Raw genomic sequence first — 24,142 nt, forward strand, 5'->3', positions numbered from 1 at the left:
TGCTCTGGTGCTACTGCCCTATTTCAGGCAGCTGTGTAGGTCAGGGGTTGGCAAATCATAGCCCATGGTCCAAATCCAGCCACTGCGGTTTTTGTATGTCTTGCCAGCCAAAAATTGTTTTTACATTTTTAAATGGTTGGAAAAAAGTCAAAAGATTAAATTATGATACATGAAAATGATATGAAATCAAAATTTCAGTGTTCATACAGTTTTACTGGAATAGAGTCATGTTCATAGAGTCATGTTCATTTCCTTGTGCTACTTTTGTCTGACAATGGCAGAATTGAGTAGGTGTAATAGAGAATATTTACTGTCTGGCCCTTTACGAAAAAAGTTTGCTGACCTTGATCTAGATTATTGCAGTAGTTCCACTTACTAACTTCCCAAACCTTCCCTTATGTCTCCTTCCTTTCTGTTCTCATTGTGGATGGATGGGTGGTAGTGGGAGAATACGAGAAACTAGCATTCTTATTATCTCTGATGCGGTGTTTATTTAATTTTACCACATAGTCATATCTGTTAGTTGTTTACCTGTTTCTGTCATGTAATAGAGTTAGGAACTCCTTATTGTTGGATGATACCTTACTCATCAACAAAGGGATGATACCCACATGCTATCCATGCTTGAATGAAGATATAATCAGTCGTTTATAAATGGCACTTTAAATTTTTACTCACATACTATATTTTCATTTTAAGAGCAAATAAAGCAGTTGGTCAAGTATGTCAGAAGTTCTTTTGTGTGTGCAGACTCCCTTCCAGCATATCTCTTAGAGCTTTTACGGTGATGGGATCCTTGTTACTTCTTTTGTAACACTGACAAAAGAAGTGTGATGAAGGTGTTACTAGGTCCTCTGACAAGTACAGTGGTTTAAAAGCTAAGTCATTTAAATTAGTGAGTGACACATGCTTTATTAGAGCCATTCTGGCCTAGAGCAATAGTATGATACTGGTAGCCTTGGGAATGTTCTTGAATGTGGCACTTAAGTTACAAGAGGGCTCTAGAGCCATACCAGTGTCCAAGGGTTACAGTTTGCTGCTGAGCTGAGCAGGATTGGCATTGCAGAGATAATGTGGAAAGGTTTGATGGGTTTCCATTCCATAGGATGCTCCCTTGGGCAATCTGTTAGGAGTTGAGGAAGTCCCGATATCCTGGAAGGACTAAACATATGTATAGTAAAGGTCAGAACAAACTGGATGTCTCATCTAGAGTATTGGGCAGTGTTTGAGGAGGCAGGTTTTGAAGATCATGGAAAGCAAAAGTTCTTCAGGTCAGAGTCTTCAGAGCAGTGGCTTAGGCAGGGAAAATCTATGAATGGGTGAACTGCAGGCAGGTAGGTTGTTGATACTTTCCTATTATCTTTCCTGCTGCCTCAAGGACGTACCATTGCTATCGTCATAAGAGTTCTGAGGTCTTGGTTGTAATGTCAGCAGTGGGAGAATGCATATATGTCCTCAAGCTGCAAACTGCATTCTGGGTCATCAGAGCTCTCTTTTCTGTTTTAATGTGGCACTGTGATCATAGAATCGCAGATACTTTGGGAGCAGTCCAGCTTTAATGCAGAGTTTTTCTGGAGGTTGGAAGGACTTGCCTGATAACCATCACCTTGCCCTCATTGATAATTCTGATGAAAGCCTGCCCCTCCATAGTCATCAGGCCTCTTACCTCAGATAACCAAGAGCAACCAGAATTCTTATGAGACATCTGGGATATGTTGTGCACTCATCATCTTTTGTATTAGCTGCCAGGAAAGCTAGTCTCTGGGAGAAGTACCTTTATCAGCACTTGTGTAGATTTTAAGATCTTCCAGACTGATTCTTTCAGTGGGAATTTTAAACCCAGAGTAGAGATGCTTAGAATGTAAGAAAAGATGACAGTGATTGAGAGGCAGTAGACACAAAAAGCTGATAACACAAAAAAGTTTTAATTTAAAATTTTCAAGAAACATTGATTGACTAAGATCATGATCATCTTAAAATTGGGGGATTAGTTTATCACTTATAATTAATATTGCCTAGCAGTCCCTTATGCTTGTTTGACATTTGTCATGGAAAAACATTGCAAATCCTTGCCCATGTTATATACTTAAGATTTGTGCACCCAAACATCAGTCTGCTAAGGAGGACATGGAGAATATAGACTTTCATGAAGTTATAGAAGAAAATGTAAAGGGCACTATATTCCAGAGTCTTTCTTTGTAAAGTTTTAGTTATATCAGTTATTAGCCCTTATGTTATAACTCCTGTTGCTGTAAAGAAATACCTGAGACTAAGTAATTTGTAAAGAAGAGGTTTCATTCTTTTACAGAACTTCATGGTACTGTAGGCTGTTTAGGAAGCTTGACACCAGAATCTGTTCAGTTTCTGTTGAGGCCTTGGGCTGCTTACAGAAGGCAGAGGGAAAATGTTATCTCACATGGTGACAGCAGGAGCAAGAGGTGGGGGGAGGTGCCACACATTCTTAAATGACCAGATTTCCTGAGAAATCACTCTGTCATTAGGACAGCACCAAGGGTAACGTGCTAAAAATGATTCGTGAGAGATCGGGCCCCATGATCTAATCACTTCCCACTGGCCCCCACCTCCAACACTGGGAATTAGGTTTCAACATGAGATTTGGTGGAGACAAATATCGAAACTGTTATCAGCCCTTCTTATAGAAGAGGTTCTCCTTTTACATTATATTCATATTGCTATTCGGGATGCGGAATGGAAGGAGGCCCCAAAACATCGGTGGAATTGTTCATGTGTGTAGTCTGTAAGAACAAATTATAGTAACTTGGTTAAGTGCTAATGGATTCACAACTCTACTGTCAACTAACTGATACTCCAGGGAAATTTGGTGTCCATGTTTTGACTTGTTCATGCTGTTCTCCTCACCACTGTTGCCACCATTGTGCGAAACCGTCTGTCCTTTTAATTTGCTTTTATAATCCAGTGTTCCCATAAATACTGCAGGCCAAAGGATGAGCCTGATAAGGAAATATATATATATATATACACACACATATATATATAATATAAATTTATATATGTATTTTATATATATATATTTTAGCAGAGTGAATAGTGTTAGCTGCCTTGGCAGGTGGCTAGAGAGCTCTCTGGGAGTGTTAAGGGAAACAGCTGGGGGTGCCATTTTGTAGATTGAGGCTCTGGATTGAGTTGGACTAGATGATCTTTATGTCTCTATTAATTCTGAGGATTTTTGAATTTTTGAGCACTCTTGGCCACACTTGATCTTTTCTTTTCTTTTCCTTACTTTTCTTTACTTGTCCTTTCTTTTCTTTTCTTCTTTTTGAGATGGAGCATCACCCTGTTACCCAGGCTGGAGTGCAGTGGCGTCATCTCAGCTCACTACAACCTCTGCTTCCTGAGTAGCTGGAATTACAGGCGTGTGCCATCTCTCCCAGCTAATTTTTTGTATTTTTAGTAGAGATGCGGTTTTGCTGTGTTGGCCAGACTGGTCTCGAAGTCCTGGCCTCAGGTGATTCACTCTGCCTGGCCTCCCAGAGTGCTGGGATTACACGCGTGAGCCACTGCGCCCATCCCACACTTGATTCTTAATAATCAGTTTGAGCCAGGCACAGTGGCTCACACCTATAATCCTAGCACTTTGGGAGGCCAAGGCAGGAAGATCCCTTGAGGCCAGGAGTTTGAGACCAGCCTGGGCAACATAGCAAGACCCTGTCTCTACAAAAATAATTAGCCACGTGAAACATACTGGAGATCACTATTTTATGATCTGTGTCTAAGCTGGGAAGGAAGTAGAGAAGACAAGAATAGCGATCAGCCTTCGAGCTGATTATCTTCATCAGGAAACTGGGAGTTAACAATGCAGGGCAGAACAGAATATCAAGGAAATAAGTCTCTTTAGAGAACGGAAAGTGGAAGAAGGGACACATTGCTCACAGTGTGAGGCTCACCTCAGGTGATAGGCCCTCTTATCCCCTCATTCATGGAATGGGGTAGGGAAGTGGGTGCTCAGGATTTAGAGAAAAAGGAATGTGACTTCCAAAAAAGGAAGAGTACAACTTGGCCTAGACACTTTCTGGTGGACATGCACTCTCATAAGACATTGAGAGGATTACAGAGTGTTGAAGAAAAGGATATCCCTGGGAGAAGAGAGCAGTGTTAGGGCTTTCAGTAGAGACTGGTTCCTTTGTCTGTTTATGACATTCCATGAACTGCCCTGTCCCCAGCATGCCTGCAGAAAGCTGCGTGAATGTGACATAAGCCCCCAATAGCTGGAAGAGAAAGGGTTCTCCTAGACAACACAGCATCACACACAGAGAAGCCAGATCGAATGTCCTTGTGAAGTAGAAGGCAATGAGGAGACATGGCGAGGCCTCTGTACACATGGCAGGACGGACAGAGAAAGGCTCAGTGCATGTGGAAGAAGGATGCAGAGTCTGTCCTGGAAGAAATAATGATTTCCTTTCAAAAAAGGAAGAGAATTCCCAAGTACTGTGGAATAGTTTAAGAGGAACTAGAAGTTTATAAAACACAAGTTCAGAAGTGATAAAATAACAGAATGAGGTGAAAAGGGAAAATACAGGGCCAAGAAACAGTTAAGGAACTTATTTGTTGCAGAACAACAAATAAATTAGAAGCAGCAAGGAAAAGGATACTCATGGCTGAAAAATTACCTTACTGACAGCAAAAGCTTGAGATGTTTACAGTGAGTGCAGAAGAAAAACATTGCAGCAATGAGAAAAATAGATGGGTATGGGAAAAAGATGGAGAACATTACAGGTTATTCGACTGTCTACAGGTGCAGCTGAGATGGTACCATTATGGGCCTTCACGTCTCTGGTTCAAGTTTGTCTTGGAATGATGATTTTAAGTTGCAGAAAATTTACTTTTTTAGATATGACTCATTTGGAAATATGTAAGCATTGGACACATTGGTGAAAATGAATATTCATGTGCTTCCTAGAAGAATACCAATGAGATAAAGATTTATTTATAGCCTGAAACCAGGAAAATCCCCCCTTGAAGCAGTTTGTTTCCTGGCATTGATACACAGGGCTTCCCTCCCCCACCCTGTGATGATTTTCTTTGGTCTGCAGGAACCAAAGAAAATCTTTTGCTAACTGTAAATACTGACCTGCTGATTGTAGGGCAAGCATTTTGCTGCTTTTTCTGCATCCAGAACTCATATGTAGGGTGGGTTTTATGGAGAAAAAAAAAATTTTGTTTTGTTCTGTCAGACATCTATGGTTAATCATTTACCTTTTCTTCATTAACAAAAAATGTTTCAAGTAAGTCTGGGTGACAAGTTAGCATACTGGAAAAGCAAACGGATCTGGTAACATTTACTGTCACTGACTGGAAACTGAACTTTCATTCCTTGCATGCCACCCAGTAAGGCTGAGAATCTTTACATTGCAGATTGCTTGGGGAGACTAGAGGCGGAGGGGAAATTGGTTGCTGGAATGCACTTGTCATGAATTATTCATTTACTTCTTCATTCTTTGAAGATCAGCTGGAGGAAGTAGTTAGTCCTGTTTGATGGTAGGAGTGATATGCTGAGGGCTTCAGTGAGCCCTCAAAAGTCCAGCTGCGACAGCCAGCCATGTGCCACTGCTGGCAGCTGTAGGGTGGCAGCTGCTGTGCAGGCAGCGCCCGTCCCCCAGCAACAAGCACAGAGGACTGTGCTGCGGGGAAGCACGGCACTGAGCACACACCAATGCATTCTTGTTGGAAAATGAAGCTTCAGGTAGGAGACGTGCCCTGTGAGCTGTGCCTGGTTTCTCACTGATGCTGGGATGCTATTAAGCTTTATGGAACAGATGTGTAGAATGGAGTTGTTACACAAGGATGCCTCACTCTTGAGATTCCCACACAGAAAAACTTAGCAATTTAATTTTAATTTCATTTTCATTTTATTTTTTGGAATGGAGTCTTGCTGTGTTGCCAGGCTGGAATGCAGTGGTGCGATCTCGGCTCACTGCAACCTGTGACTCCCTGGTTCAAGGGATTCTTCTGCCTCAGCCTCTCGAGTAGCTGGGATACAGGCATGTGCCACCACACCCAGCTAATTTTTGTATTTTTAGTAGAGACGGGATTTCACCGTGTTGGCCAGGATGGTCTCAATCTCGTGACCTCATTATCCGCCCACCTCGACCTCCCAAAGTGCTGGGATTACAGGCGCGTAAGCCACCGTGCCCAGCCATTTAATTTCATCTTCAAGATGTACTTTGTTTCTAATAAAACTGTTTCTTGAAATTGTGAAAAGTATTCTGAAGCCAGTAAGCATTTAAATATATAAATTATAGCATTTTAAAATGTATCATCTTATTCTTGATATGAAAAAATCTTTTTATTGATATAATGTTGTCCACTTGAATTATAGAGTTAGGGCTTTGAAAAATCCTGAGAAAGACAACTGAGTTCATAATTTGAATGAACACAGCTGCAGGCTCTCTTGCTATTTTCTAGAGGAAGGATTGTTTTCAGCCATTCCAATTCTTTCTACTGGAGCATTCGTTCTGGGAAGATCTTTTAGTTTCTCATAGGATGGAAAAATGCATCTTTGTTCTGTTTGTCGATACTGTTTCCCACGTGTGTGTGTAAGCCAGACACGTAATTTCATTCGACAGGGCTGCTCCCTCTGTCGGATTTTGTGTGGATGCCGTCCCTGTTAACTTTGCTGATGCTATGAGATGTTCTTGAGCTGTGGGGATCTGAAAATAGTAATGATGAAAAAAAAAAACCCCAGAGTATTAAGGAATCCAGGCCAAATTGAATATACTGTTTCATCAGTAAATATATCATTTATAGTTTTAAAACTTTAACAAACATCCTCTGAACACATAAACTCTGAGCTCTGAGATAACCAAAGAAAATGGACAATCTCTTTCTACACTGTTTTTTAAGCTCCTAAATAGCAGGGATCTTTGTTTTGTTCACTCATCATTCCCAGGGGCTGGACCTGTACCTGGCTCAAGGTAGGTGGTCAATAAATGTGTTCCTGAATAAGTCCATTCTGCACTAAAAACCATTAACTGCCCTTCTAGAAAGGTTACTTGCTCATATAGCACAGTAGGAAGTAGCTACAGTGTTATAATTTGTATAATAACTTTTATATCAAATGAATTCTGACTTGTATTGACCTAGATTATTTCAAGATTTTTGTGTATTTATTGGATACATTATTTTAAAATGGCAGAAATTTATTTGTTCATTTTACTGATGTATAACGAAGATTTTTTTAAAAAGTCAACAATGAATACGAAGACCTTTGTTTTCAGCAGACCCTTATTTCATACTCAGAAAATGAAAAATACTTAATGGAGAAAGCATTTGAAAAAGATTGTATTCTTCAGTACATTACTAAAAGATTATGATTCTAATCATATGTTGTATGTAACTTTTAAAAAGCATTTAATTTGTCAATCTATATCAGAAAGGCTTGGGGAACTGTAAAACCATTTATTCATAACTTTGGGAGTGAATTTTCAGCTGCAGTGTGTGGTGCTGAGCAGTGCTAAGCAGGGCACTATATTCCTCATAGACATTTGACTCTCAGAGGAACCAAAGGGGTCATCTTCGTTAACTGTATTTCCCTCCTCCTTCCACACAGTCCACTTTATAGAGGAGAAAGCTGAAATCCAGAGACTCTAGATGAATGGCCTCAGACAAATGCGTGGCTGTTAATGGTCTTGTGCTTGGTTGTCTCATATATTTTCTAGTTGCTTGTTACTTCATTGTTGTCACAATGAGATTTAAAGAAGAAAGCAGCAGCGGAAACATAATCACATGACTATAAATTTGGGCTGTATTATACTGAAAACAAATATTGATGCATTTTTAGCATTACTTTAATTAAATTACCTTAGTTTGATGAAATACAGTTTTATAAGTTGTAGATTTTCCCCTTTTAACTTCTGTGATGTAATTGTCTTTTTCCTAAGTTAAGATTGTAGTGACTAAAATATGGACTAAATTTTATTTCAAATTGAACTTCTTGTAAAATGGTACTTTATGCCATTTTTGTTGTTCCTTAAGATGACTTGGCCTTTTATATTTGAGATACATGTAGATTATGTCATAATTTTCCTGAATCCATTTTACTAACTATATTAGTCTGGTTGGGCTGTCATAAGAAAATGCCACAGACTGCATGGCTTAAATAATAGAATTCATGTTCTCAAAGTGCTGGAGGTAGGAAAGTCCAAGATCAGGGTCTGGCAATTTGCAGTTTCTGGTGAGGCCTCTCATCCTGGCCTGCAGACAGCTGCCTTCTCTCTGTGTCCTCACATGGCCTTCTCTCTGTGCACAAGCTGAAAGCATCTGTAAGCTGAATAATTGTAGTTTCCAACCTCCCGATGTTAGAATTCGTTTAAAAATTTGAAAGACTATTCTACACTCTCTCATTCCATCTTCTCCCTACCGTACTCTTCAAGTTAGGCATATAAGAGATGTTTAGTCTTCTTTCCCCAGAATCACTGGTTAAAGGTAATGTTCAGCTGGGCACAGCAAGAGTGTTAAAAGCTCCTTAAAGTTGCTAAGTTTAGTGTGCTGCAAATTTTCTTCAGGAATTTCAGATTGGATTTTTTTTTTTTAAAGCCTCTTGTTATTAGTGATCTTAAAGCTAGGAAGCCAAGCCAAGAACTCTGTATCAGATTTCACCTGTTTTACTTATAAGAATTCCTTATTTCTTGAGGTCCCTAAAATATCCCGAGACTCCTGGGCCTCCCAGGAAGTGGCTTTTCTTACTCACAATATTTACAAATCATATATCTAATAAAGGGATAATATCCAGAATATATAAAGAACTCCTATATCTCAACAGCAACAGATAATCTGATTCTAAAATATTGGAATAGACACTTATCCAAAGAAGATATACAAATGGCTGGCAGGCATATGAAAAGATGGTCAACATCACTGATCATTAGGGAAATGCAAATCAAAACCACAGTGAGATAGCACTTTACAACCATCAGGATGGCTGTTATGTATATATTTAAAACATGTTGATGAGGATCTGAACAAACTGGAACCCTGATTGTGCACTGCTAATAGGAAGATAAAATAGTGCAACCTCAATGGAAATAAAAAATAAAAGATAATTATTACTGTATGACCCAGCAAGTCCACTTCTGGGTATATATCCAAAAGAATTGAAAGCCAGATCTCAAAGACATATTTGTATACCTGTGTTCATAACAACATTATTTACAGTGCCAAATGGTGGAAGCAATTCAAGTGTCCATCAAAGCATGAATGGGTAAATAAAATATGGTACATTTATTGTATATAGTTTATTTTCTTGAAAAGGATTCTGGCCGGGCTTGGTGGCTCACACTTGTTATCCTAGTACTATGGGAGGCCAAGGTGGGAGGATTGCCTGAGGTCAGGAGTTTGAGACCAGCCTGGCCAACATGGTGAAACCCTGTCTTTACTAAAAAAACAATGATTAGCCAGATGTGATAGTGCATGTCTGTAATCCCAGCTACTTGGGAGGCTGAGTCAAGAGAATTGCTTGAACTTGGAAGGCAGAGGTTGCAGTGAGCTGAGATGACACTACTACACTCCAGCCTGGGTAACAGAGCGAGACTCCTTTAAAAAAAAAAGAAAAGAAAAGGATTCTGACATATGCTACAGCACGGATGACCTTGAGGACATTATGCTAAGTGAAATGAGCTAATCACAAAAAGACATACTGTTATGATTCCACTTATATAAAATATCTAGGATAGTCAGAATCATAGAAACAAAGTAAAAAATTTTTTTAAATGTTTTGGGGGTAGGAAGACATAGGGATTTGTTTAATGAGTAGTAGAGTTTCAGTTTTGGCAAGATGAAAAAGTTCTGTAGATTGTGCAACAATGTGAGTATACCTAATACTGAACTGTACACTTAAAATGGTTAAGATGGTGAATTTCATAATTATGTATATTTTATATGATGGTATATTTATATTATTTGTATTTTACCACAATTAAAAATTTAAAAAGAAATGGTGAAAGCAAACATAATTGCTCTTGTAATTTTAGGTAGTAAGCATTCAGTCTTTCACAATGAAGTATAAATGTTACCTGTTTTGTTTTTTTTTTTTTTAGACAGAGTCTTGCTCTGTCACCTGACTGGAGTGCAGTGGTGCGATCTCGGCTCACTGAAACCTCCACCTCCAGGGTTCAGGCGATTCCCCTGCCTCACCCTCCTGAGTAGCTGGGACTTCAGGCACGAGTCACCATGCCTCGCTAATTTTTTTATATTTTAGTAGAGACGGGGTTTCACCATGTTGGCCAGGGTGGTCTTGATCTCCTGACCTCCTGATCCACCCACCTTGGCCTCCTAAAGTGCTGGGATTACAGATGTGAACCACTGTGCCCTGCCCCTGTAATTTTTAAGTAGATGTTTGTATTAGTCTGCTTAGGCTGCCATAACAAAATGCCATGGGCTGGGTGGCTTAAATAACAGAAATTTAATTAATTTCTCACATTTTTGGACACAAGAAGTCCAAGATCACATTGCCAGAAAATTTGGTTTGTGATAGGCTTTCCTGTCTGACTTACATATGACTGCATTTTCTCTGTACCTTTCTTTAATATTGTTATTTACAGCTATAAATACCCACCTAATCACTATTTTAGTTGCATTGTATAATTGTGGTATTTTGTGACTTCAGATTTTGTTTTTTTTTGAGACGGAGTTTCGCTCTTGTTACCCAGGCTGGAGTGCAATGGCGCGATCTCGGCTCACCGCAACCTCCGCTTCCTGGGTTCAGGCAATTCTCCTGCCTCAACCTCCTGAGTAGTTGGGATTACAGGCACGCGCCACCATGCCCAGCTAATGTTTTTTTTGTATTTTTAGTAGAGACGGGGTTTCACCGTGTTGACCAGGATGGTCTCGATCTCTTGACCTCGTGATCCACCCGCCTCAGCCTCCCAAAGTGCTGGGATTACAGGCTTGAGCCACCGTGCCCGGCCAGATTTTGTTGTTTAATTTCCACATTTGTGAATTTGGTAATTTCTTTCTGCTGTTGATAAATAACATTTGACTCTAAAGTTTAACCCTGTTGTAGCCAGAATCATATTTTATTTGATTCGAATCCTTTTACATTTACTGATGTTTGTTTTGTGGTCTACTCTATAGTCTTTCCTGGAGAATGTTCCATATGCACTTGAGAAGAATGTACATTCTGTTGTTAGGTTGTGTATTCTATGGTTGTCTGTTAGGTCAAGTTGGTTTAGTGACGTTCAAGTCTTCTTTTACCTACCCTGGCTGTTCATTGTTGAAAGCAGGATTTTGAAGTCTGCAAGTATTGTTCATCTGTTTTCACTCAGCTCTGTCAGTTCTTGCTTTGTATATTTTGTGGTTTTCATATTAGGTGCTTATATATTTGTAATTGTTCATGATGGTTGACCTTATCATAGTAAAAGTCTCTCTTTATCTCTAATAAAATTTTCCTAAGTCTGTTTTGTCTGATATTAACATAATGACTACCGCTTTCTTACGGTGGTTGTTTTGTGCTGTGTATCTTTTTGCTTCTTTTACTTTAATCCTATTTATAATTTTGAATGCAAGTGTCTCCTGAACTTAGAATACAACTGGATTTTATTTTTTTGTACATCCTGACAACCCTTCCTTTTGATTTAATTGTTAATCCGTTTGCATTTCATGCTATTATTGATGCAGTTTGATTTGTTTGCCATTTTGCTTTTTGTTTCCTATGTGTCTTGCCAATTTTGTTCCTGTGTTCTTCGTTTATTGCTTTCTTTTGCATTATTTTATATTGTAACATTTTAATTTCTTTAATGATTTTTAACAGTTATTTTTAATGCTATTTAAAAATTATTTAGTGGTTGTTTCAGGGTTTACAATATGTATATATTTTTCTAACAATTTTCTTAGATTCATATTGATTTAATTCCTGTAATAGATAAAATGATTTCTCCTATGTACCTCTATTTCTTTGCTAATAATTGTTCATACATATCTATGTATGTTATAAACCCAATAATACATTGTAGCAATTATTAGTTTATATAACTGTCTTTTAAAGACATAAAAGAAAGGAGGGCATTATATGTTTATAAAGTTTGTTTTTTTAAACTTAGCACTTCTCATTATCTTCATTTGTTTCAGTGGATTTGAATTTCCATGTGATGTCATTTCCTTATGCCAACCTGTCATAGTAAAAGTCCCTCTTTATCTCTGGTAAAATTTTCTGAAGTCTGTTTTGTCTGATGTTAGTATAATGATGACAGCTTTGTACCCACCTATCTCTTATTACTGTTAAATATATTACTTTTGACTACTGTTTGGCGGTACATGCTTTCAACCCAAAGAACTTCCTTTAGTATTTCTTTTAAGGTGCATCTGCTTGCAATGGATTATCTGAGTTTCTGTTTATCTATGAATGCTTTTTTCATCTTCATTTTTGAAGACAGTTTTGCTGATTATAATTATCTTGGTTGACATTTTTTTTTTCCTTTCGGTTCTTAATGTCCTTTCATTGTCCCTGGCCTCCCTGATTTCTGAGGATGAGTCAGCTGTTAATCTTTTTGTGGTTCCCATGTACCATGGAGTAGTACATGATGAACCATTTCTTTCCTGCTGCCTGCCCTCCCCTCCCCTCCTCTCCCCTCCCCTACGTTCCCCTCCCCTCCCCTACCTTCCCCTCCCCTCCCCTCCCCTCCCTCCAAATTAAGAGATAAGAAAGCATGTGATAATGTGTGTTTTTACAGATGGGAGTGTCTTTTCTTCATGGCCATAAAACAACTCCTGGAGAGGGGAATTATGGTAGGTTTACTCTTGATCTCCTTCCTGGGAGTAAACCTTGGAAGAGGGAATTTATGGCACCCTCATTTGTCACAGTTTCTGCTTTTAATCATGAAAGGGAAGTATGGAGAAGGCTTCTTCCTGCATTCATTGAATATCAGATGTCTTCAGCTTAAAATCACCTTTATACCAACTGTGGAGTTTTGAATGGGTCCTCACAAAAGCAACAGATCAGAAGGGATTTATACATAAACAGATGCAGGAAGCCAACTGTCTTCTATTAAATAATAAGATTTACAAAAATATACAAGAGTACCACTTTGCTCACTATTTTTTTGGTCTGAGAAAATAGTTAACTTCATTGAAATGTTATTTTTATTAACTGGGTTTATTACTAATGCTAAATGAATGAAGAGATATATTTTTTAAATTTGCAATTTTAATTTCTAATATGGTAAATATCAATAGATAAAACCCTACATAATAATCACTTTCATCTTTTTTTTTTTTTTTGAGACAGAGTTTTGCTTTTGTTGCCCAGGCTACAGTGCGATGGCGTGATCTCAGCTCACTGCAACCTCCTCCTCCCAGGTTTAAGCAATTCTCCTGCCTCAGCCTCCTGAGTAGCTGGGATTACAGGCATGCGCCACCACGCTCAGCTAATTTTTGTATTTTTAGTAGAGAATGGGGTTTTACCACATTGGCCAGGCTGGTCTTCAACTCCTGATCTCAGGTGATCCATCCTCTTAGGCCTCCCAAAATGCTGGGATTACAGGTGTGAGTCACCACACCTGGCCCTTAATCCTTTTTTTTTTTTTTTTTTTTCCCCAGTATAAAGGGGTCTTGAGACCAAAAGGTTTGATTTCTGGTAACTTTTCTCTTTATGGTCCCAAAGTAAACTGCTTTACTTCCTGGTATTACATCTATTTTCCAGGCTGGATGAGGGAGGAGGAATTCTGGAGAAATGGGCCATGGCTATATCAGGAAAGCAAAATGTTTTCCCAGAAAACCTTTAGTTAATTCCTTTCAACAGAACTTTTTACATACTTAATATATTTTCTTAACTTCAAAGCAATGTGGAAAAGTGAGAACTTTTAGCTGTGTTTGTTGCTGCTCAGGGCGAAGTCAGGGTTCTTTTGGTGGGGACAAAGGGAGGATGGGTATTGAGTATGCAGTTAGCAATGTTCATTGCCCACATATTGTGTTTGTTTGTTTTTTTAATGACTGGTCCTGGTCAGAGTTCCAGGAAAACCCCACATGATGAAGTCCTGTTGTTTGACTGTTTTATATAGAATCTCAAAAACTTGCTTAGACGTCTCACTTCATTGTCTTCTTGATAATGTTTGGCTTCTACTTTCCAGGTGTGTTTGGTGTATGTGAGTTCTATGCCTTGGCTGTACCCCCAAGGTACATTCTGTTGGAGCCACATGTGGACTTGCAAAACATCACTGACAGTACTGATTAAATTGTACAATGTTCCTTATTCTACAGCAGAGCTTCTCTTTACCTTTGTGATCCGGTAACTTCTTTTTTTTGTTTTTTTTTATTTTATAAAGATGGGGTTTCACCATCATGGCCAGGCTGGTCTTGAACTCCTGACCTCAGGTGATCCACCCACCTCAGCCTCCCAAAGTGCTAGGATTACAGGCGTGAGCCACCGTGCCCGGCCCAGATCTGGTAACTTCTTACGTTAAGAAAACTGTTGAATCATACCCTCAGAGTCAGTCTTTCCCAATCTGTATCAGTGTGTTTCTGATTGATTTATTTTTATTAACTCAATTGTGGGCTCACAGCCATCTTTTACATAGAAATTTACTTTTAAAATAGTCATTATTTGCTTTTTAAAAAAGGAGTCATAACAGTAGTATGCCTGTAGTCTCAGCTGTTTGGAAGGCTGAAGTGGGAGGATCACTTGAGCCCAGGAATTAGAGACTGTAGTACGATATGATGGTACCTGTGAATAGCCACTGCCCTCCAGCCTGGGCAACATGACAAAACCTTGTCTTCAAACAAACAAAACTTACAGCCTTTATTGATTTTTCTGGTTCAGGATTTGGAATGAAAACTTAGAACACCTCAAACTGTGGTCTGGGGACAGCAACATGGGAGTCACCTGGGAGCTTATTGGAAATGCAGAATTCTCAATCCACCCTAGAGCTAAGAAACCACAATCTGCATTTTAGCAAGATCCCTAAATGATTAAGTGCCCAGAGTTGGAGAAGCACTGGCTAAAGGAGAAAACAAATGAAAAGAAGGCATGAAGCTGTGTTCTGAGAAGCTCTCGTGTTTAATACAGATGAAAAGAGCCAACCAGAGAGATGGGGAGATGAAAGCCAGGAAAGTATGCGACATCTCTTAGTACGTTCTCTGAGGGAGGAAGGAAAGATGCAGTGAGGCTTCCATCTCTCCTGGGGTCGCAAGGTGGTGGTACCCAGTAAGCAGTGACTGAAAGTGTTGAAGAGCTGTAAATAATTTGCCAAGGTTTTTATTACTTGGGCATTGAAGCTTAGTTTGGGCTTGAACTGGAACTTTTTTCTCTTTGGTATGCCTAATTCCAGTTCTCTTTACATTGATGCTTGGCAAACTTTCTCATTCAGAACCAAGATAGCATTCTGACTATAGGGCAGAGTGGTGTCACCCTTCCACCTTAATATACTTTATATATATGCTTTTTTTTTTTTTTTTTTTTTTTAGACGGAGTTTCGCTCTTGTTATCCAGGCTGGAGTGCAATGCTCACCGCAACCTCCGCCTCCCGGGTTCAGGCAATTCTCCTGCCCCAGCCTCCTCAGTCGCTGGGATTACAGGCACACGCCACCATGCCCAGCTAATTTTTTGTATTTTTAGTAGAGACAGGGTTTCACCATGTTGACCAGGATGGTCTCGATCTCTTGACCTCGTGATCCACCCGCCTCGGCCTCCCAAAGTGCTGGGATTACAGGCGTGAGCCACCGCGCCCGGCCATATATGCTTTTTTTAAAATGTCATTCTTAAGCTTTTCCCTAGTTTGTAAATTTCTCACCAAAACAATGTTTCAGAGCAGTTTGGTGGTAATAGATGTTGAGTGTCCCTAATCCAAAAACCTGAAATCCAGGGCTTCAAAATCTGGAACTTTGGAATGCCAGCATGACACTCAAAGGAAATGCTCATTGTCACCTTTCAAATTTTGAATTCTCAGATTTGGGATGCTTGACCAGCAAGTATAATGCAAATATTCCAAAGTCCAAAGAACTCAGAAATATGAAACACTTCTGGTCCAAAGCATTTCAAATAAGAGATTCTCTATATTATCATTGGCACATGGTTAGGAGTTGGATTTTTGTCCATATTCTGTGCTTGACAACAGTTGTTTCCACATAGTAGTTGCATAGTAAATAAGTGTGGAAAGAATGCCTGATTCGAATGAGTCCTGGGATTTGCTTTCTGGAAAATATCTCTGTTGTTGTCCTGAACTTTATATTTTTCTGTTAAATCCAAATAAATGGTCATTTAAATAGCATTGTTTATTGGGGGAAAGTAAAAGATGGTCTGCTAGAAGTAAATTGTTAAGATCCTACCAGATAGTGGAGAAGCAACCCTAAATAATGGTGGTTTCAGGCTTTAAAACACTTGTGTTTTCTGGGGCTTGTTATTTGTTTAGTTTTACCAATGTAAAATATGAATTGTTTTAATAAGAAAACAAATGAAAGTTTGCATTGTCAAATTGATTTATTAAAAGGTAAGGAACAACTTTAGCTCTCAATTTGGGTTTATAACGTTAGCTTAGCAGGTAGATCTCCCTCCCCAATTATTCTCCATTCTCTGTGGAATAATTAATGTCAAAAAGATCTGAGGATATGATTTATTGCTTCTGTTAGTACTTGTGAACTTCTCTGTAGATTTCCAGATGGTGTCAAACTAGCCATTCCTTATGAGATAGTAATTATGTGGTAGTGATCATAATTGATTTTCTATACAGGTAATCCAAGGCCTGTGATATCTTTCTTTTCTTTTAATTTAGTAGACTCTACTAAAATTTAGTAGTAAGTCACCAGTAGCTTGGCCTTAAAATTGGAACTCACAGCAGTGCACTGTGTTTAACCCATAAATACATTCCTGACTAATGAATAAAACTCAGATGGTTATAGATTACTTGTTCTCTGGACAGAGGACTTCCATCCCCAGTGAATGAATGTGTGAATAACAGGATTGAATGAAATTGCTAGTTAAACTTGGTCTTTCAGAAACATTCTTTGGTGACATTCTCCTAACACTTTAAGCATACTTTAAAATTTACTAATTGACTGTCTTAAGATAAAGAAACAGTCAGGTATGGTGACTCATGCCTGTAATTCCATTCCTTTGAGAAACTCAGATGGGAGAATTACTTGAGGCCAGGAGTTCAAGACCAGCCCATTCTGCATAGCAAGACCCTGTCTCTACAAAAAATGCTTAGTCAGACGTGGTAGCACATGCCTGTAGTCCTGCTACTCAGAGGGCTGAGGCGGTAGGATCATTTGAGCCCAGGAGGTTGAGGGTGCAGTGAGCCATGGTTGCACCACGGCAGTGAGTCATGATTGTGCCACTGCACTCCAGCCTGCGTGACAGTGAGCCCTCTCGCCACAAAAAATATTGAGTTGGACGTGTTGACACGTGTCTGTAGTCCCAGCTCCTCTGGAGGCTGAGGCAGGAGTGTCACTTGAGCCCAAGAGGTCAAGGCTGCAATGAGCCATGATTATGCCACTGCACTCCAGCCTGGGCCACAGAGCAAGGAGATACAAGTAAGATCATCTCTTCCTTAGGAGATATATATATATATTTATTTATTTATTTTTCTTACTCATTTGGGTTTAGAGCAAGAATAAGTGGATCCAGGAAAATGACTTTATTTTTAAAAATCAGATTTATGTTTGGAATGTTCTCTTTTTTTTAAAGGAAAGTCATAGCATGGAAGATGATTGTAGTTGTTTGGTAGGGTTGACATAACAAAGTGCCATACACATATACACATAAACACAAAGTTTATAGCTTAAACAACAGAAATTTATTTTCTCATAGTCTGGAGTTTGGAAGTCCAAGATCAGGGTGGCAGCAGGGCTGGTTTCTCTGTGGCTTCTAGATGGCTGTCTTCTCCCTCTGTGTTCACATTGTCTTTCATCTGTGTGTGTCTGTGTCATGATCTCTTACAAGGACACCACCCTATTGGATTAGAGTTCACCCTAATGACATCATGTAAATTTAATTACATCTCTAAAGACCCTATTCCAAATAGTTATATTCTGAGGAACAGGTAGTTTAGGACATTAACAACTAAATTTTCACAGAAGGGTGGAGAATATACAGTTAAACCCGTAACAGTTGTGTGTAAGGGAGGTCAACGTAAAGGCAAAAAGGCCAGGTGGGACCTTACTCTCCAATAATTCTAGTTGAGAAATGAGAATTTAAACTAAAGCATTGACAATAAAAATGAAAATGAGTTGTGATTAAGAGGCATTAAGGAGCAAGAATTCGATGCAAGACTATGTGACTGAAGGTGGGGGGGCACCAGAGGAAGGCAGCTGGCTTGGCTCCCAGATTTCCCTGCTCCAGGAGGAGAAACTGGCTTGAAGGAAAAGTGAGCTGTGTGACGTCCCTGTTGAATATTCAGCACTTTGTTAGCCAGACACCCCAGGGCTGGTCAACTGTCCCACTTTTCTTTGCTTTTTCGAAGCGGCTCTTCATAATGTGGACTGTGTCACATACAACTGAGCATGTAGCCTCTCCACTTGAAATGTGTCCTAAGACACTTATCACCATCTTAACTTCCACTGAAATGTGACTTAATACACTTATTACCATCTTATTTTGACAGTGAATTCCAAACTCTTCTTTTTTCCTGATAATAAAAAATTAAATATTTTAATTTAAATAAAAAGTTAAATCCTTAAGGACAGGGACTGTTGTTTTATTCATTTGCGCAAATCTCCAATATTTTCTGATTGGATACACACATCTAGTATATAGTACGTTGTGCTTAGAAATTCTAGTTCAGGTAATAATTTGTCAGTAGGGTTGTTATGATCAATTACTTGTTCTTTGCCTATTTTAATCAAAGATTCATACTTAAAACCTGTTTGATTTTCTTGCAGAATGAGAAGACTTTGGGACATTCCATGAGTCATTCAAGCAACATTTCTAAGGTAGAGCGCCATTGAAAAATGTTATTACCTTGAGGCTTTTGTGTTCTTTTTTTTTTTTTTGAGTCGGAGTTTCGCTCTTGTTACCCAGGCTGGAGTGCAATGGCGCGATCTCGGCTCACCGCAACCTCCGCCTCCTGGGCTCAGGCAATTCTCCTGCCTCAGCCTCCTCAGTAGCTGGGATTACAGGCACGCGCCACCATGCCCAGCTAATTTTTTGTATTTTTAGTAGAGATGGGGTTTCACCGTGTTGACCAGGATGGTCTCGATCTCTTGACCTCGTGATCCACCCGCCTCGGCCTCCCAAAGTGCTGGGATTACAGGCGTGAGCCACCGCACCCGGCGGCTTTTGTGTTCTTATGCCTTACATATGTTTATACTCTTTTTCTGAATAGACATTAAAGTTATTGATACACTTCTGTAATCTGTTCTGGAACCAGAAGAGGTGTGTGACAGTTATGTTTTTCTAGAAGGGCGATTTTGAGTGTGTGTTGGGGGAAGTAATTTCTAGGAGAAAACTCCATTTTTTCCAGAAACCCGTATACTTTAAGGCAGAAGAAATCTCAAGCACAAGAGTCTCTTGCCACAATTAGGAATGTATTGGACTGAAAGTAACAAAAAGCTAACTATGGTGACTTAAATAATTATGGATTTACATGGTTCAGATGACAAGGTACCTGGAGGTAGTGGTCTAGGGCTGAGTTGTTCACAGATGTTGCCAGGGACCCAGGCAGGCTCTTTCCTCTCCGTGCCACCTCCTGCTTGCACATGGTCTTGCAATAAGAGCTGGATCTTCAGGCGCTGTGGTTGTAGCCTTCGCAGGAATTAGAGGAATGATCAGGGATTAAGGGTCTCTTAGCTGAGAGTCATCATTTTCAGCAGGAAGGCAAAAGCTTTCCCAGAAGTCCCACCTGGCCACCTGAAATCTGCTTACATCTCCCTGGCCAGAACTGGATCACAGGCCACCTCTAGCTGGAAGGCAGCTAGGAAAAGGAAGGCTTGGGAAGTGAATCAGCCATCCAGTGGCATCTGCTCACCTGTGGTATGGTCACTTTAACCTACCAGGAGCACATTGGCTGCTAGGGTATGACCTAGGAACCAGGAGAGTGTATCTGATGCAATTAGTTTGCTCCCAGGCAGTGCTTCTCTCTCAGCCTAGACATTGACTCTGACCAAACCCTTGGCCATACAGTTATGCCCATGAAAATTCTTTGCAAGGGTAGATCTTTTCCCTATGTTTTTGGTATATGGCCAAACATGACACAGATCCAGTTGGGAGGATTCGAACAAGTGACAAAACCTGTCTGCTGTCTCAGGCCTCCTAGATACTCTGAAATAAACAGTTACATTATATGCCATTTTAATGTTCTAACTCAACATATGTTTTCATTCAGGTCACCTTATTTTTTGAAACTAAAAGTAAACTCTAGCAAACCTTCATAAGACATAAATTTGTCTGTTCTTAGGCATATTTTTAATCTAATTATATTCTTCTACTTAATTTTGCATTAAAAATATGAATGCCTTTCACAAAATATTTTTTCTCATCCAACCTCCATTTCTTTTCTTTTGCTGTCCCTTCAGCCAGGAATCCTACAGTGCTAAAACTGCAGTGGTAAACCATTACTGTCCAGTTTTGCCCTACCACCTTTCAAAGGAGCTGATCAGTGTCTAAGCATGGAGAAAAGTGACAAGGTGCAGCTGCAGATGGCCTGTTTGCTTAAGTTGAATTAAACGTTTTAAAAAACACTCAGTATCACACATTGCTTCCCCTTAGTAGCTAGTAGCCAAGGGCAGGTTCTGAAGGAGGACATCATCCTGTGCTTTAAACATGTACCTGTTCGTTCATGGATTTCAGTCATGTTTTATTTAAAGGAAACTTCTTCTATTGTTTAAAAAACTGCAAACTACCAGCTCAAAATGTCTAGAGGAAAGGATATGGTCTTCGCTTGGGTTGGGGGTATTTTGAGCTGCTTTGTAAGGATTTTGGAGTTAACATGGATGATGGTTTACTAGCCATGTGATTTTGAACAAGGACACTTCTTACAGCTTTAATTTGCTTATCAGTAAAAGTAGGGTAATAATACCACCTTCAGGGTTGTTCTGAGTATTGGGATTAATGTTTGCATGGAACCATGGGGCGGCTCACGCATTACATGGAGCCAACAAACCTGACTCTTGTCAAAAACTTTGTTGAATCCTGGTGATCTTTGGTTGATTCGGCCAGGGCAGTTCATTTAATTGTAGCTTTATTATTTGTTGCTGAACAATGGAGAATCATATAGTTTCTATTTTTTTCTTCTTGCACATATTTTTATTGTGTGCTCTTTGTGACTGGACACTCAACTGTTTGCAGTGAGTTCTGGGATACTTAGTAGGGTCACTGGAGAGAATCTGAGTGAAGTGAGCCTTTAGAACATCTGATTACTCTCAGAACTTCCTGGTGAACCTGTCAGCATGAAATCTTGTTGCAAAGTATACCCCCTTTGTAACTTAGATAGTAAGCATGCTATATAACATGGTTAGGCATGAGCCAGTTCATTGGGACTGGGGGAGTAGGGCCCCCTGGGGAAGATAACTGTTGATGAGAAGGCAGTTTTCTATTGGAGTATTTATTAAATGAATCTGCTGTTTCAAGCCAGTTATAGGTCATGACATGTAAAATCGTATCTTTAGTATAGGAGACGTACTCTTGAGATTAAAGAAGGCCACAACATGGATGTATTTTATGCTACCTGAAATCCCCACTGTCTCTGTAAGGAGTCTTTGTCTTCTGACTATTAGCCCCCAGCTAGAGTCAGCATATTAGCTAGTCACTGCATTCTGCTTTATGCTTCTGCAGTTCACCTCTTGCTAGCATAAGTTTAGAGGTTGAAAAGAGGTAAAAATAAAACTTTAATCCTGCCACCTAGTATTCCATCTAGATTTTGTTACAAAGTATTTCAGTGTGTATTGGAAGTATATGACTTTAAAAACCAGACTCTATTTTCAAAGAAGGAAGCAGGTAGGTTGAATGGGATGTTTTAAAAGAAGCATATGGCCGGGCGCGGTGGCTCACGCCTGTAATCCCAGCACTTTGGGAGGCCGAGGCGGATGGATCACGAGGTCAAGAGATTGAGACCATCCTGGTCAACAAGGTGAAACCCCATCTCTACTAAAAATACAAAAATTAGCTGGGCATGGTGGCGCGCGCCTGTAGTCCCCGTTACTTGGGAGGCTGAGACAGGAGAATTGCTTGAACCCAGAAGGCGGAGGTTGTGGTGAGCTGAGATCATGCCATTGCACTCCAGCCTGGGTAACAAGAGCGAAACTCTGTCTCAAAAATAAATAAATAAATAAAAATAAATAAAAAGAAGCATATGGGAATATTTAAGCAATTACAGTGGCAAAGTCTTCACCCAGTGCTTATTTTGTATTGATAGAATAATGTTAATGGATATCATTTGTTGAGCCTCTGTTACAAGGGCAGGATTTCATGAAATTTTTCTCCTCCAACTAACGTCCTAAGGGATCCAAATTCACCTTTTCCTTTTGTTTTTCAAGATCACACTTATTGCTGCCTGAGTTTTCATGAAGTTTTTCCGTTGAAACTTCACCCCACATGTAACCTCCATGAGTGTAGAACCATGCTTTGTTTATCCTTAAATCTGCAGAGCCAGTGATGGAATGGAGCCTTGGAAGTTGTCAGTACATGTTGAGTGAATGTTTGCATGGTGTTCCCTTAGACAGTTGATACCCAGCCCATTGTTCCTCTTCATCATTCTAGCCACTTCCTAGGCCCAAGCCTCCTGAACTTTTGCAGTAGCTTCTCAAGAATTTGTCCCAAACCATCTATCACCCAGCAACCAGTAAATAGAATCCTAATGCTTCTCTTTTCAATTCTTCAGTGTTTCTGATTATACTACCTTGAGCTGTCAGATCTAAGGTGACCTGACCCTGGCCACTTGGAGCCTGATCTGTGCAATTCTTGGTCATGATGATCCTAGGGTATGGTGACTACCTTAACTATTCTCAAGCCAAATTCCTACCTGCTCACATTTGCACATGCTGTTCTGTCTAAAAGGCCTCTTCCAGTCTTACCCCTTTTTTGCATGAATGGCTAAAATTCCTAACTCATTTCTTCATCAGTTCTTGGCTACTTTAGAGGCATTTACTCTTGACACCCTCCCCTTAATCTAAATTTTATTCCACCCATTTGGGTTTTGTATTCTTTTTCTTTATAGCGCCTATCACAGTTTGTAATGATAGCAGTGTGTAGAAAACCTTATATTTTTAGAAGCAGCAGAATGGGAAAAAAATCAGTTTAATTGGCTGAATCCCTGGAGAAGTCTGAGGTAGTTTGAGTCCCATAAGTGGCACGCTTATACAAAGACGGGCACTGGAATGCAGCCCCCATGAAACCCTCATGCATCTTGCCCAGACCTTCGCCTCACCACAGGGTCCTTGACCATGTGGGCAAGCTGAGCCATCCTGGAGGATGTTCCCCACGTCTCCCGTCCACACTCACTCCTCACCATGTGTACTTCCCTTGCTGCTGTTTGTTTAATCATTTTCTAAAGAACTAACTCAAAGTTTTATATCATTGTGTAGTATCTGAAATCACATTTGATTGGTTTTCTTTTTTCAGTTTATTTGTACGTATTTATGCGGTACCTCTGATATTTTGTTACATGCATAGACTATCCCTCACTGTGAATATTTATCATGTCTGTGTCGGGAACATTTTAAATCTTCTCTTCTAGTTATTTTGAAGTATATCATATATTGCTAACTGTAGTCACCCTACTCAGTTATTGAACATTAGAATTTATTATGACTATCTAACTGTATTTTTGTACCCATTAACCAACCTTTTTTTATCCTCCTTTGCCCTCCATGCACACCCTCCCCAGCCTCTGGTAATTTACTTTCTACCTCCATGAAATCCAATTTTTTTTTAGCTCCCACATGTAAGTGAGAACATGTAATATTTGTCTTTCTGTGTCTGGCTTATTTCACTTAACTAATGACCTCCATCCATGTTGCTGCAAATGACATGATTTCATTCTTTTTGTATGGCTGAATGGTATTTCATTGTATATATATGTCACCAATTCTATACTCATTTGTCCATTGATGGACACTTAGGCTGATTCCCTGTTGTGAATAGTGCTACAGTAAATAGTTGGAGTACAGATATCTCTTTGATAATACCAGTTTATTTTCCTCTGGGGAAATACTCTGTAGTGAGCTTGCTGGATTATATAGTAGT

The 24,142-nt window shown here is 39.6% G+C and overlaps 1 protein-coding gene across 10 annotated transcripts in view; it reads left to right on the plus strand.

Annotated features, from left to right (window-relative positions):
- MARCHF8 (membrane associated ring-CH-type finger 8) overlaps positions 1–24,142 on the plus strand; it is a 121,881-nt gene that overhangs the window by 74,809 nt on the left and 22,930 nt on the right. For 8 of the 10 annotated variants that reach the window (XM_032271614.1, XM_032271622.1, XM_032271616.1 and 5 more), the window contains one exon: positions 18,844–18,894. The exons of 1 other annotated variant lie outside the window; for it this stretch is intronic. In XM_032271614.1, the coding sequence (XP_032127505.1) occupies positions 18,844–18,894 (51 nt within the window). Of the gene's footprint in view, positions 1–14,701; positions 15,080–18,843; positions 18,895–24,142 lie in introns of those variants that run through there. One more of the 10 variants, XM_032271618.1, reaches the window with a different exon arrangement.

The sequence above is a fragment of the Sapajus apella genome, unplaced genomic scaffold (assembly GCF_009761245.1).
Source record: "Sapajus apella isolate SASKATOON/1434 unplaced genomic scaffold, GSC_monkey_1.0 scaffold243, whole genome shotgun sequence".
Classification (NCBI taxonomy): domain Eukaryota; kingdom Metazoa; phylum Chordata; class Mammalia; order Primates; family Cebidae; genus Sapajus; species Sapajus apella.